The 14,723-nt window shown below is 45.1% G+C and overlaps 1 protein-coding gene across 1 annotated transcript in view; it reads right to left on the bottom strand.

Annotated features, from left to right (window-relative positions):
- ints9 (integrator complex subunit 9) overlaps nucleotides 1-14,723 on the bottom strand; it is a 57,447-nt gene that overhangs the window by 33,134 nt on the left and 9,590 nt on the right. The window contains exons 3-6 of the mRNA XM_059986730.1: nucleotides 13,039-13,099; nucleotides 8,738-8,800; nucleotides 3,072-3,211; nucleotides 1,483-1,569 (exon numbers count right to left, since the gene is read on the bottom strand). Of these exons, the coding sequence (XP_059842713.1) occupies nucleotides 1,483-1,569; nucleotides 3,072-3,211; nucleotides 8,738-8,800; nucleotides 13,039-13,099 (351 nt within the window). The remainder of the gene's footprint in view (nucleotides 1-1,482; nucleotides 1,570-3,071; nucleotides 3,212-8,737; nucleotides 8,801-13,038; nucleotides 13,100-14,723) is intronic.

Below are 14,723 nucleotides of genomic sequence, written 5' to 3'. Positions count from 1 at the left end.
AGGTTACAGGAAGAAGGCAGGAGAATGAGGTTGAGAGGGATAATAAATCAGCCATGATGGGATGGTAGAGCAGATTCAATGGGCCGAATGGCCTAATTATTTCTGGCTTTTCCAGAAGTAACAGCTGAGATTTATTACACTGATGCATTGAAGATTAACACAGAAAAAAACAGAAGAAATTAAGGATTTGTTGATGTGGATCACATGGATGAACTGTGGGAGACCCGTGTCAAGCTGAAACACACGCCTTGATCTGTTAAGGACAAACATTATCACCGCAGCGTTTCAGTACATACTGAAGGCTGACTGTAGCGGGAGAGGATCCTGTACCAGCTCAACTGGACGTGCTTGAATGTTCTTGGGTTTAGGGAGCAAGATGGCTGATAGGGAGTCGAGAAACACCAGTCCTTAAAAAGGATCTGATTACAGTTTCCAACCCAGGGAGTCTGTAATGTCAATGATATTTTCCCACACAGTAACAGTCCACAGATAAAGGCAGCTTGAATATGCACAAATTATTCAATCTATTTGTGGGATGCCAAAGGAATGAAAAATGTCTGTATAGTTGCCAAGTATGGAAAGAATATTTTGAGGGGAATCTGAAGGGAAACATCTTCACTCAGAGAGTGGTGAGAATGTGGAACGAGCAGGGCAGAAAGGATATATATAGGAACAGGAGGGGTTTGGAAGGATATGTCCAGGTCAACGGCACTAGACAGAAGATCAGGTTGGAATGGACTCGATGGGCTGAAGGGCCTGCTTCTGGGTTGTAGGGCTCTATGTGTAATAGAGAAATTAAACGTGTGATGTAGTCATCTCACAGACACTGACTGGTCTTCCTACACTGTAAATGGTAACTGGAGAATTCCTTTACTTCCCTGACCTCCAGCAATGTGATCACAGATACCACTGTGTTTCTTCAATTATAATATGGGAAGTTATTCAATCACAGGCACTTTTGTAACATCAAATCACCCCTCCTAATGGGAAAAAACACAGAATGCATTTCTGAAACACACTCAGCAGGTCAGGCAGCATCAATGGAGACATTTCAGGGCCATGAAGAAGGGTCTCAGTCCAAAATGTCAACTACTTATTCCTGTCCATAGATGTGGTTCTGACCTGCTGAGCTCCTCCAGCATTTCGTGATCTGGATTTCCAGCATCTGCAGAAGTTCCTGTGGTCATAAGACCATAAAATATAGGAGCAGAATTAGGCCATTGGACCCATCGCGTCCGCTCTGCCATTTCATCATTGTTATCTATTTCTCTCACAACCCCAATCTCCTGTCTTCTTCCCGTATCCCTTCATTCCCTGACTAATCAAGAATCAATCAACCTCCGCCTTAAATATATGATGCACTTGTAAACCACAACTGAGAAGGGATTTAACAATAATTGTAAAGGTGTCAAAATTATGGGACTAAACTATGAAAATGAAGGCAAATTATGTAGTATCAGCCGAAGGTTTTACTCACTGCACCTGAACATTTCCTGGTTCTTCCACAAGGTGGCAGACTGTGGCTTAGGCACCCTCTCCATAAAGGTCACCAGCTCCTCCATGAGTAACCTGTTGTATATAAGCATATTTGTGAAACGTAAAAATTATCAACTGCATTGCCACATGTTGGCGCGAGTATTTATACAGCCGTTGCCCTTAGATTTCAGAGCACTGATAGAGCACTGATAGGACAATCCCACTGAGAGAGCTCGTGTGTGAATACGGTGAAGTGCAGACAATTCATTTTTATTACTAGTTTGTTATTGTCATGTGTACTGAGATAGAGTGAAAAAACAGAGAATTCAGTGTCACAGCAGCATGGAAGCATAGTGCTCAGTGCGATCACTATACAGCACCAGAGTTCGGTTTCCTGCTGCTGCACGTACTCCACGTGACCACACGGGTTTCCTCTGGGTGTTCTGGGTTCCTCCCACACTCCAAAGATACACGGTTAGGGTTGGTGAACTGTGGGCATGCTGGAGGCGTGACGACACTGGCGTGCTGCCCTCAGCCCTGTCGGACTGTGCTGGTTGTTTTTGCAAATGACACGCTTCACTCCGTGTCTCCATGTTCCAATGTGCCCGTGACAAACAAAGCTAATCTTCAGCTGCACTGGAAGTGCATTGCAGGTAAAGAAGTGAAAAGCAAGGGCCACAAGGTAGATCGGGGAAATACGAGGTTACGGAGCACCATTCCTGAGTTTCGTGACAGTGGAATAGGAACTGTCCTTCATATCTGCATTAGACTTTTGCATCTGCTGCCTGACAGGAGAGAGGAGATAAGAATGAGCGGGATGCAAGGGGTCCTTTCCCGATGCAGTCAGAAGCGTAGACAGAGTCAATGGAGGAGACTGGGCTGTGTTCACAACTTTCTGCAATTTCTTACTGTCCTGGGCAGACACTTGCCATTCCAAGCTGTGATGTTAACTTAGATTTCCAATTTCTCTTTCCACAAATACTGCCCGATCTGCTAAGTGGACTTGGCCCAGTACATCACAGATAAAACCTCCCAACCATTGAGCACATTTACATGAAATGTTGCCATAGAAAAACAGCATCCATCAAAGATCCTCACCGCCCGGGCCAGGCTCTTTTCTCTCTGCTGCCATCAGATAGAAAGTACAGGAGCCTCAGGACTCACACCACCAGGCTCAAGAACAGTTACTACACCTCAACCATGAGGATCTTGAACAAAAGGGGATAACAACACTCATTTAAGGACTCTTTTATCTTGTTATTTCATGCTTGTGATTTATTGCTATTTAATTATAGCTGCACTTGCACAGTTTACTGTTTACAGTTGCTGAGGTTTACCGATCCTATCCTATAGATTTGCTAAGTATGCTCTTAGAGAAAAGAATCTCAGGGTTGTATGTGATGACATGTACGTACTCTGATAATAATTCTCATTTTGGTACTTTTAGTATCTGACTTCAACCCCTCCCATCACACGGGAGAAGAGTATTTGTGCAGTAAGATCCCAGCGAAGGTCAAGATCTTTAAAAAGATGGGAAGGAGATAGTTCTGGCAAAAATAAATAATTTTTTTTGAAAAAAGAGCTGAAACACGTACCTTCCGATCTGCATTGTGGGTTCGGTTGAATACACTGTCCCGGTGAAGCCAGTGTGCTCTGTGATGTAGGGCAAAGCCATCATGCAGTGATAATTTGATATCAGGATCACATCTACAGTGGACAAGTCCAACAACTCCGTCTGCAATAGAATTTGTGAATGGAAATTGATTTACAAAGCCACTAAGTAAAAAAATATGCTATTGGTAAGAACAGAGCGGATTTACATGACAAAAGAAAAGTGATATTTGTGGTTATTTGCCACATAAAAATACGTTTTAAAAATTATATAGTAATAGACCGGCACCATTTGATTTGTTTGGGAGTGACGTACAGGGAAGTTAACATGGAGTGGTATAGCAGAGTAACTGGCCCTTCAGCCTATGATGCCCAGAGCACCTTTAATTCACTCGCTTCAGGCAGGCGGGGCCCGTCAGCTCATCTAGGAGAAGGAAACTTTAAACCTACGCTGCCTTGCAGCTAAGCCCACTCATGGGGAAGGTTTCAGGAGTAAATCGCAAGACAAATCCAGAGCTGGAGCCCCCAAGGCAGTTCTATGTTGAGTTCAACACTGACTGCCGACTCCTACGGCGCTGGAGTTATCGGTCTCCGCCATTCCTTTGGATTCATCAGCTGTGTGGAGAGGGGGAGCCAGCCACACGGGCAACACTTTCTCTCCATGCTGCACTGCCCTGGCCTGCTGATTACTTAGGACAGTTGGGATGCCACATCCATGGCAACCCCGACCAACAGAGACCAATCTTCTACCAGCACATGATCCATATCCCTCCATTCTCTGCCTGTCTAAATGCCCCTTAACTTTGCTACCATATCTGTGTCCACCTGCATCACGTTCCAGGCACTTACCACTCTATGTGAAAAACAAAACTTGCTTCATACATCTCCTTTAAACTTTCCATGCTCCCTCACCCTCTATATTTCCACCCTGGGAAAGACTATCTACCCAATCTACTCTGGTCATGATTTTATAAACTTACATCAATTCACCCCTCAGCCTCCAGCTCTGCAAAACAACCCAAGTTTGTCCCACCTCTCCTCACAGGTAATATTCCCCAATTCAGGGAACATCCAGTTGAGTCTCTTCTGCAGCTTCTCCCAACCCTCTGCATCCTTCTTGGAATACATCAACCAGAAAGACACACGACACTGCAGACGTTTTATGTAGCTGTAATATGACTTCCCTTTTTTTAATACTCAATGCCCTGATCACTGAAAGCAAGAATGCCATGTTTTCCATTATCAATGACTTGTATGTTATTACATCTGTTGTTTTCCAGCAGCAGTACAGTGCAAAGGCATATACTATAAATTATAAATTAAATGGGGCAACAAAAAAGAATATTGAGGAAGTGGTCACAGACCATTCAGAAATTTGATTGCAGAGAGGACGAAGCCCTTCCGAATTAACGAGTGTGGGTCTTCCAGCCCATGTTCATTGATAATAACGAGAATAGGGCACGTCCCAGATGATAAGAGTACTTCGTAATGCATGACAGCTTCTTGAGGCAATGGCTCTCGAAGATGTCCTGGGTCTGGGTGGTGGGGAGGGTTGTCCTGTGAAGAAGCTGGCTGAGCCTCCAGCTCTCTGCAGCTTCTTGTGATCCTGTGCATTGGAGCCTCCACACCAGGCCGGGATGCATCCAGTCAGAACGAGCTCCACCGTAAACCAATAGCAATTTGATAGAGTCTGGTCAAACTGGAAATGAAGTACAGGCACTGGCATGCCCTCTTCATGCTGCACCGAAGGGTGTAGGGCAGGACAGATCCTCTAACATGTAGGAGTACGTTTATCTCATTACTTACGTTGCTACTTTTAGGGAGATATGGATTTGGAATCAAAATCCTCTGCCTTCTCTGACCAGCCCAGTTTTGAATCCAATTTGCCAATCACTGTGGATCCTCATGTTTTAGACCTTGCAGAACGCTTTACAAGCGTTTATATTTATACAGACTCACATCTACTGCCCTGCCTTCATCGGTCATCTCCTCAAAACTCTGTCTAGTTTCTGCACACAAACCCATGCTGATTATTCCCAAGAAGCCCGTGCTTTTCCAGGTGCAAGTTGGCCTTATCCCTTACAAAAGCTTCCCCACGACTGACGGAGCCTCACCATCCTGGTTTTGTCCCTTTGCCCAAAGGAAGAACGTTGGCTGCTCTCCAATCCTCTGAGACCTTGCCTGTAGTTAATCTCTGCCAAAGTCTGACCAATTTCCTCTTTCAATAACCGGAGACGGATTTCATCAGGCTCTGGGGACTTATCCAGCCACGAGTTCTTCAAGGCTTCTCTCACTTGATATCAAAATGCCCGAGAATATCCGTTTACTTCTCCCTGAATTAACTTTCCTCATGGACTTCTTTCTGGCAAATGCCATCGCGAGGCACCTCTCTCGTCCACTTCGTCTGGAGTCAGGGGTATATTCCCTCCGAGTCACAGAAACAGGCCCTATGGTCCACTTGGATGCACGTCGTGATGCAATTTCAAAGACAGCTATATTTCATTAGGAGCTTGAGGAGATCTGGTACGTCACCAAGGACTCCACAAACTTCTACAAATGTACACTGGAGAGCATTCTGACTGGTTGCATCACTGTCTGGTATGGAGGCACAGGGCAGGGAAAAGCTACAGAGGGTTGTAGACTCACCAAGCTGTACCACGAGCACTCACTGTTCCACTATCGAGGACATCTTCAATAACTGACGCCTCAAGGTGGTGGCCTCCGACAATAAGGACCCGCGCCATCGGAACATGTCCTCTATTTCCTGCTTCCATCCGTGAGCAGGTGTAGGAGCCGAAACTTAACGTTTTAAAAATAGCTTCCCTTCCACTGCCAGATTTCTGAATCGTCCATGAACACTACCTCATCTTTCGCTCGCTTTTTGCACTGCAGCTTTAAAAAAATATTTATTGTTGTAACTTAAAGTGTCCTTCTCCAACCTGCACACAGGCAAAGGCTGAAAAGTAATGCTCCAGAGAAAAAGACAACAAAGGAGCCGAGGGGTGATCAGGGGAGGCAGAGGAACGGGATTGCTTCAGGTCAGTGGCTGAGCCGTGTTTAAGGGTTCGTCTGGGGATCTGAATGAATGCAGCATCCTTGCCACAGACTTTATAAAAACAGTTGCAGACCAGTGTGTCCCCACAAAATCACGCAGAGTCTTCCCCAACCAGAAGCCCTGGGTGAGCCACGAGATCCTCAGTCTGCTGAGGGCCAGATCCGAGACATTTAAGTCCGGTGACTGAGAGAGATGGTCCAGGTGTGACCTCTGGAAAGCCATGTCGGGGGCAAAGTGGCAACTCGGTACTAAACGAAGTAACGAAAGGATGCTTGACAGTTGTGGCAGGGCTTGAATCCTATCACTTCTTATAAAGTTAAATCAAGCACCACAGGGCTTCGCTTCCAGATAAGCTCAATGCCTTCTATACTTGCTTCAACCATCAAAGCACGGAGGAACCATCAGGAGCTCCCAGAGTCTCTGAGGCCACCATGCGAGATTCCTTCAGCAGGGTGAACCCTGGAGAGCATCGGCCTAGATGGGGTACCTGGCCAAGTACTAAAGACATGTGCCAAGCAGCCTTCAATTATACTGGTGCCTAAGAACATGCTAACCTGCCCCAATGACGATCATCCAGTAGTACTCACACCCACAGTGATGAAATGTTTTGAGAGCTTGGTGAAGAAGCACATTAGCTCCTGCCTGAGAAGCAAATGGATCCATTCCAATTTGCCTACTGGCACAACAAGTTCGCAGAAGATACAATGTCGTTGGCTTTCCACTCAACCCTGGAATATCTGGACAGCAAAGGCGCATACATCAGGATGCTCTTTAGCGACTACAACTCAACATTGAATATCATCTCCCCTCAAAACTAAGATATGCTCTAGACTTTGGGCTCAATACCTCCTTATGCAACTGGATCCTGTATTTTTTCCACTTGTAGATGGCAGTCAGTGTGGATTGGCAACAACATCTTCTCCACAATCTCTATCAGCATAGGTGCACAAGGCTGTGTGCTTAGCTCTCTGTTCTACTCGCTTTACACTTATGTCTGTCTGGCTTCAATGCCATATTCAAGTTTGCTGACAACACCACTGTCGTAGGCTGAATCAAATCAGCATATGGGAGGGAGAATAAAACTCTGGCTGAATGGTGCCATAACACCAACCTCACTCACTGTCAACAAAATCAACATTGACTTCAGGAGCAGCAAATCAGAGGTCCATGATCCAGTCCTCACCAGAGGGTCAGAGGTGCAGAGGGTCAGCAACTTTAAATTCCTTGATGTTATTATTTTGATGCACCTGTCCTGGGCCTGGCATGCAGTACTGTTATGAAGAAAGCATGATAGTGCCTCTACCTTCTGAGGAGTTTGCGAAAACTTTGACAAACTTCTATAGATGTGTGGCGGAGAGTTTAAAGCCATCCACACCACACAGCACAACCACACAAAGCGTTGCCGCACAAAACCAGTATCATCAGGGACACCCCCCCACCCCACTCGCTGCTGCCATCAGGAAGAAGATACAGGAGCCTCAGGACTCTCACCACTAGGTTCGGGAACAGTTATTACTCCTCAACCATCAGACTCTTGAACCAAAAGGGTTAACTTTACTTGCCCCACCATTGCAATGTTCCCACAACCTATGGACTCACTTTCAAGGACTCTTCATCTGATGGTCTGGATATTGTTTGTTTATTTATTATTATTATTTCATTCTTTCTGCATTTGCTGTCTTTTGCACGCTGGTTGAACACCCAGGCTGGCGTGGTCTTTCATTGATTCTGTTATGATTATTATTCTAATATCGACTTATTGAGTATGCCCGCAAGAAAATGAATCTCTGGGTTGTATACGATGACATACATGTACTTTGATAATAAACTTACTTTGAACTTACGCATTGTTTAATGTATTAACCTGTACTGCTTTGCAAGTCAACAAAATTTACGACATATGTTAGTGATATTAAACTTGATACGGATTTTGAAGAATCCCTCCTGGATACACTTAAATTCTGACTCACACACGCCCCTGGTACTGAAGGTGTCATCAGGGAATTAAAGTTCATCGGCATCACTGTGATTGCCCCCCTTCTCATTCTTATTCCTGAGCCCTACCCGTACTGTCTCGCCTGATGAACCCTCTGGGAGGTCCTGTCTAAGCACAGCTGTGATATTCTCCATGATCAGAGGGGCAACTCCTCAAATCCTTCTCTACTGAATCCCGGAACACCCAACTGCCAAACCTGCCCTTGTGTTAACTAACTTGCCTTTAGACTTGTGCTGTACGATTCCACCAGATCATGTCCTCTGGTGTTAGCTGTTGCTACCCTGGGAAGAAGGCCCTGGCTGCCCTCCTTATCTCTGCCTCTTGTCATCTTGTACACCTCTATCAAGTCACATCTAATCTCCTGTGCTCCAAACAGAAAGGAACAAACTCGCTCAACCTTTTGATAACGCGGAAACCAAACAGAAAAGAAATCGTTACTGCAGGCTAACAGCTTTTGATGTAACTCCGCGTTACTGCAAACGCCTCCACAGCTTCACTGCTGCAGCTCCCACTTACTGAATGGAAATTTAATGTTTTACAACAGACACCAGCCACTATGCTCGCTCTATGGTCAGGTTATCAATCAGACATCTCTTTACCTCAGGTAAGCAGAACTCTGGTACAGAATCAACAAACACTCGCCCAGCACAATCTTTCAGCTCCTGCAATGCAAAGAGTAGATTAGCGATACTTAAATTTATATGCAAGATTTTGCAGGCAAATTCCAATTGAATGCAGTAAAAAAAATGCTGTTTATATAACTGAAAATTGTAATACATAAAGAAACCAGTGTACTGCATCTTAATTGTAACATATAATAGAAGGTTGGATAGATACTGTTCATGAATAAGAGAAATACGGAGGGTTATGGTCCAGGTTCAGGTGGATGGGACCAGGCAGACAACCAGTCTGGTATTGTTAGAGTGTTTTCTGGAGATAGGGGGCATAGCAAATATTAATTTCAACAGCAGCCATTCTTCAGAATTGAATGTGGTTTGCAAATTGAATTTAAAACTTAGCTCAGGACACTGGGCTTCCTGGAGCTGCAGGTTGGGGTCAATTGCAAACAAAGAAACACTCCACGGACCTTAGATGCCTGCATATGCATGAATGTGGCCTAGAGTCAGCTGGGAGTTTGGGTGCCTGGAGTGTGGGTGCGAAGGAGGAAGTGTTTGAAAACCATATGTAATTCAAGGGAACTATTGTAGATAGACTAACTATAGAATTGTCCTGCTGTAACTTTTGATCTTTAGCAGATAGAAAATATGTAATACTGTGTCGAGAAGGCCTCTTCTTCCAAGAGTGTCTCACTTCCATATCCACTGGCTTCAGTGTCTCTGTGGTGGCTTTGCTCACAGTCACGAGAGCATAGACTAAACGGGCCACAGAGCTTGTGCTCTCTGCTGTTGTGCTCTATAGCTCTATGACTCCATTTGCTGTACACAAGAGCCAACAATCGTCAACGTGATTTGGGATCATTCCTTGTTTATTAATACTCTATCCCCGTCTTAATGTGTGCCTGCAATCTGTTTGCTTTGTTAAATGTCACCATGCTTATGCTGCCAGAACTTTACAGTGCAGTCCGTTCCCAGTTTCCTCTACACCCTGATAACGACACAGCATTAAATCAGAAATGAGCTCAAGTAATGGGCTCCTGATTGCCTGTGGCCACAGACTCACTTCCGTGAATTTCAGTTCTGAATGATCATTTCTTACTTTTACTTTTTGCACAAGTTATTATTTCCCTCTCTGCACATTGGGTGTTTGGTGGTCTTCTTTTTTAATGGGTTCTATTGTGTTTCTTTGTTCTGTGGCTGCCTGTAAGGAGACGAATCTCAAGGCTGTATAAAGTGTACATGCTTCCAAGAACAAATGTACTTTGAAACCATGTTTACCACCAAACGAGACAACATCCCTCTGGACCAAGGTGCACAACACAGTACACACAACTCACACACATAACACAACATGTAATATTACCACAAATAAATTAAATAATAAGGTGCACATACAACTTAAAAAGTGAACAGTTTATCACTACTGACACTTCATGTGTGGCGAGAGGCGAGTGCTGGCAGGGAGTTCAGTCATCTCACAGCCTGGGGGAAGAAGCTGTCCCATCCTACCAGCTCTTATCATGCTGCTACGACACCTGCTGCTTAATGGTAGATGGACGGGAGGGATCACTGACAATGCCAAGGCCCCTTCGTATGCAGCATTCCTGATAAATATCTCTAATGGGTGGAAGAGAGACGCCAACGATCCTCTCAGTAGTCCTCGCAATCCTTCATAGACAGTGGCAGTCAGATGTCTTGTAAATCCCATACCAGATGGGGATGTAGCTGGTCAGGACAGTCTCGATGGTGCTCCTGTAAAAATTGGTTAAAACAGAGGGAGGGAGGAGCCTCACTCATCCCAACCTCCTCAGGAAGTGGAGATACAGCTGTGTTTTCTTGACTAAAGGATTGGTGTTGAGGGACCAGGTGAGATTGCCCATTATGTGCACTCCCAGAAAGTCTCTCCATGGAGGAGTAATGTATCTGCAGAGAGGAGTGGTCAGCCTGCACCTTCCTAAAGTCCACAATAATTTCTCTGGTCTTGTTCACATTGAGACTCAAGTAGCTGTGTTTGCTCCATTCTTCCAGCTGGTCTACCTCCTGTCTGTACACTGTCTCGTCGTAGTTGCTGAAATCAGTGAAACTGAGGACTTGGTTTGAACTGGACAGTAGTGCAGTCATGTGCCAGCAGCAGGCAGCCCCCAGAAGGGCACGAGCTCGGCGTGATGGAGCGGGAGATGAGCTACGCACATAGAACTCTGGAGGAACTCCACAAGTCCAGACCCTTAATCAGGACTGGAAAGCAAGGGCAAAGGAGCAAGAATAAGGAGGTGGGTGGAAAGAATACAAGCTGGCAGATGAGATCAGCTTGTGGGGGCGGGGAGTGGGAGGGATGAAATAAATTGGGAGGTGGAAGGAGGAGGAATCTAAAGGGAGAGGACAGTGGAGCTTGGAAGGGAGAGGAGGGGCACCAGAAGAAGGTAATGGGCAGTTGAGCAGAACAGTGAGAGCGGAACCATAAATGGGAACAGAAAATAAGAGAAGACTGAGGGTGGAAGTAATTTAGAAGTTAGAGAAAACAATGTTCATCCCATTGGGTGGGAAGCTGTCAAGAAGGTATATGAGGTGTTGCTCCTCCTACCTGAGTTTGGCCTCATCATAGTAGTAGAGGCGGCCATGGACTGGGAAGCAAATGGAAATGAGTGGCCTTTCTCTAGGAGATTATGCCTTTTGCAGCTGACAGAGCAAAGGAGTGCCCCAGTCTGTGTTGGGGTAGGAGTCAGTGACGATGGATGCTGCTTCCCTGTGGCAACGTCCCACGTGAATGCACTCATTGCTGGGAATTGCTTTGCATGTGACGGACCTTGGTCATGTTATATTATAGACACTTAATAGTCAGTGAGAACTTGAGGAGCAGAAGTTGCACGTAGTTGTGAGAATAGTAGGGTAGTGCTAGTGGGAGATTTCAATTTTCCTGGTATTGATTCAGCTACCCAGAATGTAAAGGGCCTGGATGGGATGAAATTGGTATGATAGATAGTTTCCTCACATGATATACAGAAGAACCTACTGGCGATGTTGCAATATTAGACCTGATCGGGCAGACTAAGTGACAGTCAAGGAGCAGCTTGTGCCAGGTATAGCAAGGTGTGTTCAGAACAGGCTTGGTGACAGGAAGCAGAGGGTGATGGATGAAGGTTGATTCTCCAACTGGAGGCCTGTGACGAGTGAGGTGCCCCAGATTCTGGCATCCAGAATTACGTCTACAACCGCTGATACACATTGTGAAATTTATTGTTTTGAGGCAGCAGTACAGAGCAATACATAAAATCTACTATAAAACACTATCAATCTGACTGAAACCTACAACATTTCGACTGGGTTAAAGCACTACTATCTAAGCCACAACAGCCTTTAACACTTTTCCATTTTTAACTTGAATAAGAAAGCTGTTTCTATCTTTATTTCTCTGTCATGTCACCATTGAGAGACGCTCTTCTGCACACCACTGTTGTAAAGCGAGGTTACTTGAGTTACTGTTGCCTTCCGATCAGCTTGAACCGGTCGGGCCATTCTCCTCTGATCTCCGATATCAATGTACATTGCATAAATAGCAAGTTGCTAAATTAGGGGATCTTGTTGATAGTGAAGCAGGTCCCAATGAATTGCAGAGATCCTGATCAGTTAGGGAGATGGGCTGAGAAATGGCAAATGGATTTCAACAAAGTGTGAAGTGATGCACTTTGGATGTTCAAACCAGGGTGGGTGGGATCCATACATAGAACAGCAAAGCACTGTTGGTGGAACAGAGGCGTGCCATTTGCTGAAAGTCACCGTGTAAATAAACAGGGTGGTGGAAAAGTTTAGCATGCAGGGTATCGAGTTCAGGAGTAGGGACATTATGTCATATAATTCATTGGCGAAGCTGCATTGGAGTGCTTTGTACAATATTAGTCACCCTGTTATAGAAAAGGCATTGTCAAGCTGGAGTTGGTGCAGAAGAGATTTATGAGGATGCTGCCTGGATGAGAAGGCCTGAGAGGTTGTCGATACTGAATCTATATTCCCATGCGAATGAGGGATGACCTCATGGAAGTTTATAAACTCATGAGAGGTATGGATAAGGTGGCTAGTCAGTCCTTTCCCCAGGGCTGGTTGCCGTTCCTTTGGATTCATCAGCTGTGTTGAGAAGGGGAGCCTGCTGCATGGGCAACGGCTTGTTGTCTTGACTTGAGTACTGGCTTACATATACGTAGACATCCAGGACACAACATTCATAGCTGACCCCGACCAAGAGGCCTCAGTAATTAACACTGCTCAGAACAGATTTTCTTTCTCCATACCTTTTCTAAAATGGTGTTTCCATCTTTTGAAATCCATCCTGGTAGCTTAGATAGTCTGGGGCTGAGGAAGAAATACAAATAACGTTTCAAAATAAATCCAAAAACCTGCAACCTGAAGACAAACAAAACATTCTGGAAACACTCGGCCATCTGTGGTCAATAAAAAAGGAGTTAACAGTTCAGGGTGATGTCCCGCTGAGCATTTCTGGTTTTGAAACATTGATTTTGATTAGTCATTCTGGTCAACAGAAACAATTCGGCATGGGTTATAGAATCAGAGAAAAGTACAGCACAGAAGCAGGCCCTTTGGCCCATCTAGCCTGTGGTGAGCCATTTAAACTGCCTATTCCCACCGATCTGCACCTGGACCATAACTACCAGCACCCCCCATACCCCTCCTATCATCCATGTACTTATCCAAACTTCTCTTAAACATTGAAATTGTGCTTGCATGCATCACTTGCTCTGGCAGCTTGTTCCACACTCTCTGAGTGAAGAGGCAGACTGTTGATACAGATGATAAACAGCCACAGACCCAGCGCCGATCCCTGCGGCACTCCACTAGCCACAGGCCTCCAGTCAGAGAGGCAGACATCTACCATCACTCTCTGGCTTCTTCCACAAAGCCAACATCTTACCACCTCATTTTGAATGCCAAGCTGCTGAATCTTCTTGTGGGGCCTTGTCAAATGTCTTGCTAAAGTCCACTGCCTTACCTTCATCAACTTTCCCGGTAACTTACTCTAAAAATTCTACAAAATTGGTTAGACACAACCTACCATATGTAAAGCCATGCTGGGTATCCCCAGTCAGTCCCTGACTCTTCAAACTCATGCATCCAGTCCCTTAGAATACCTCCCAATAACTTTCCCATTACCGATGTCAGGCTCACCAGCCTGTAATTTCCTGGTTTATTGTATGAGCTGGGGATTCAATCCAATTTTCTTAATATGTACAGAGAGAAAAAGGATCAAGTACTTTCCCGGTGTATATGACACACAAACTCTTCTTGGGCTTCCAGCCAGGTTTAGGTATCGATTATAACTGCCGTGTCGATGACAAACTCTGCCACCTTCATCAGGGATGATGCATAGGCATGTCTAGTCTGGTGATGTAATATATCCCCGTCGTCTATCCCTCCTGACTGGTTAGTCCTCATCCAATCAGCTTTCTGCTCTCTCACCTTACTTACAATTGAATTCCAGTTCTTACACAGAACGAGACCTTCACCTTTGTTAAAATTACTTTTCTCTATTTCTGTTTCAATGGCTTCCTTCCCAGGAGGTTCTAAAATCCATTGGCAAGGCATAGTAGTTTTGTGCTGTTTTGTCCCGTTAGGGTTAGGCCATCACGAATGCTGTGTTCTGTTTCCACCGATTTCTCTGTAGTGTGGGCTCATGGACTCCAGGCACTCCGACTGTTCCACGACCATTGAACAGCACACATCCAACGATCAACTTACGATGGAGAAGAAGCACGGTTGCCTCCCGTTCCTGGACACTAATATGACAGAAACCAGTCAGTAGCCTCTGACATGGCGTCTATCACTCACACGGACTTGTACCTCATCAATAACGGCCACCATAATGCCTCCCAATGTAGAGCAGTTCTTTCTACTTTGATTAGCTGTGCAAAAACTATGTTGGACCCAGAGGATCTCCACGAGGAAATAAGACTAACAATGT

This window comes from Hypanus sabinus, chromosome 12 (genome assembly GCF_030144855.1).
Source record: "Hypanus sabinus isolate sHypSab1 chromosome 12, sHypSab1.hap1, whole genome shotgun sequence".
Taxonomy (NCBI): domain Eukaryota; kingdom Metazoa; phylum Chordata; class Chondrichthyes; order Myliobatiformes; family Dasyatidae; genus Hypanus; species Hypanus sabinus.
Note: the sequence above shows the minus strand (reverse complement) of the source record. Positions and strands in the feature narration are given on the sequence as shown.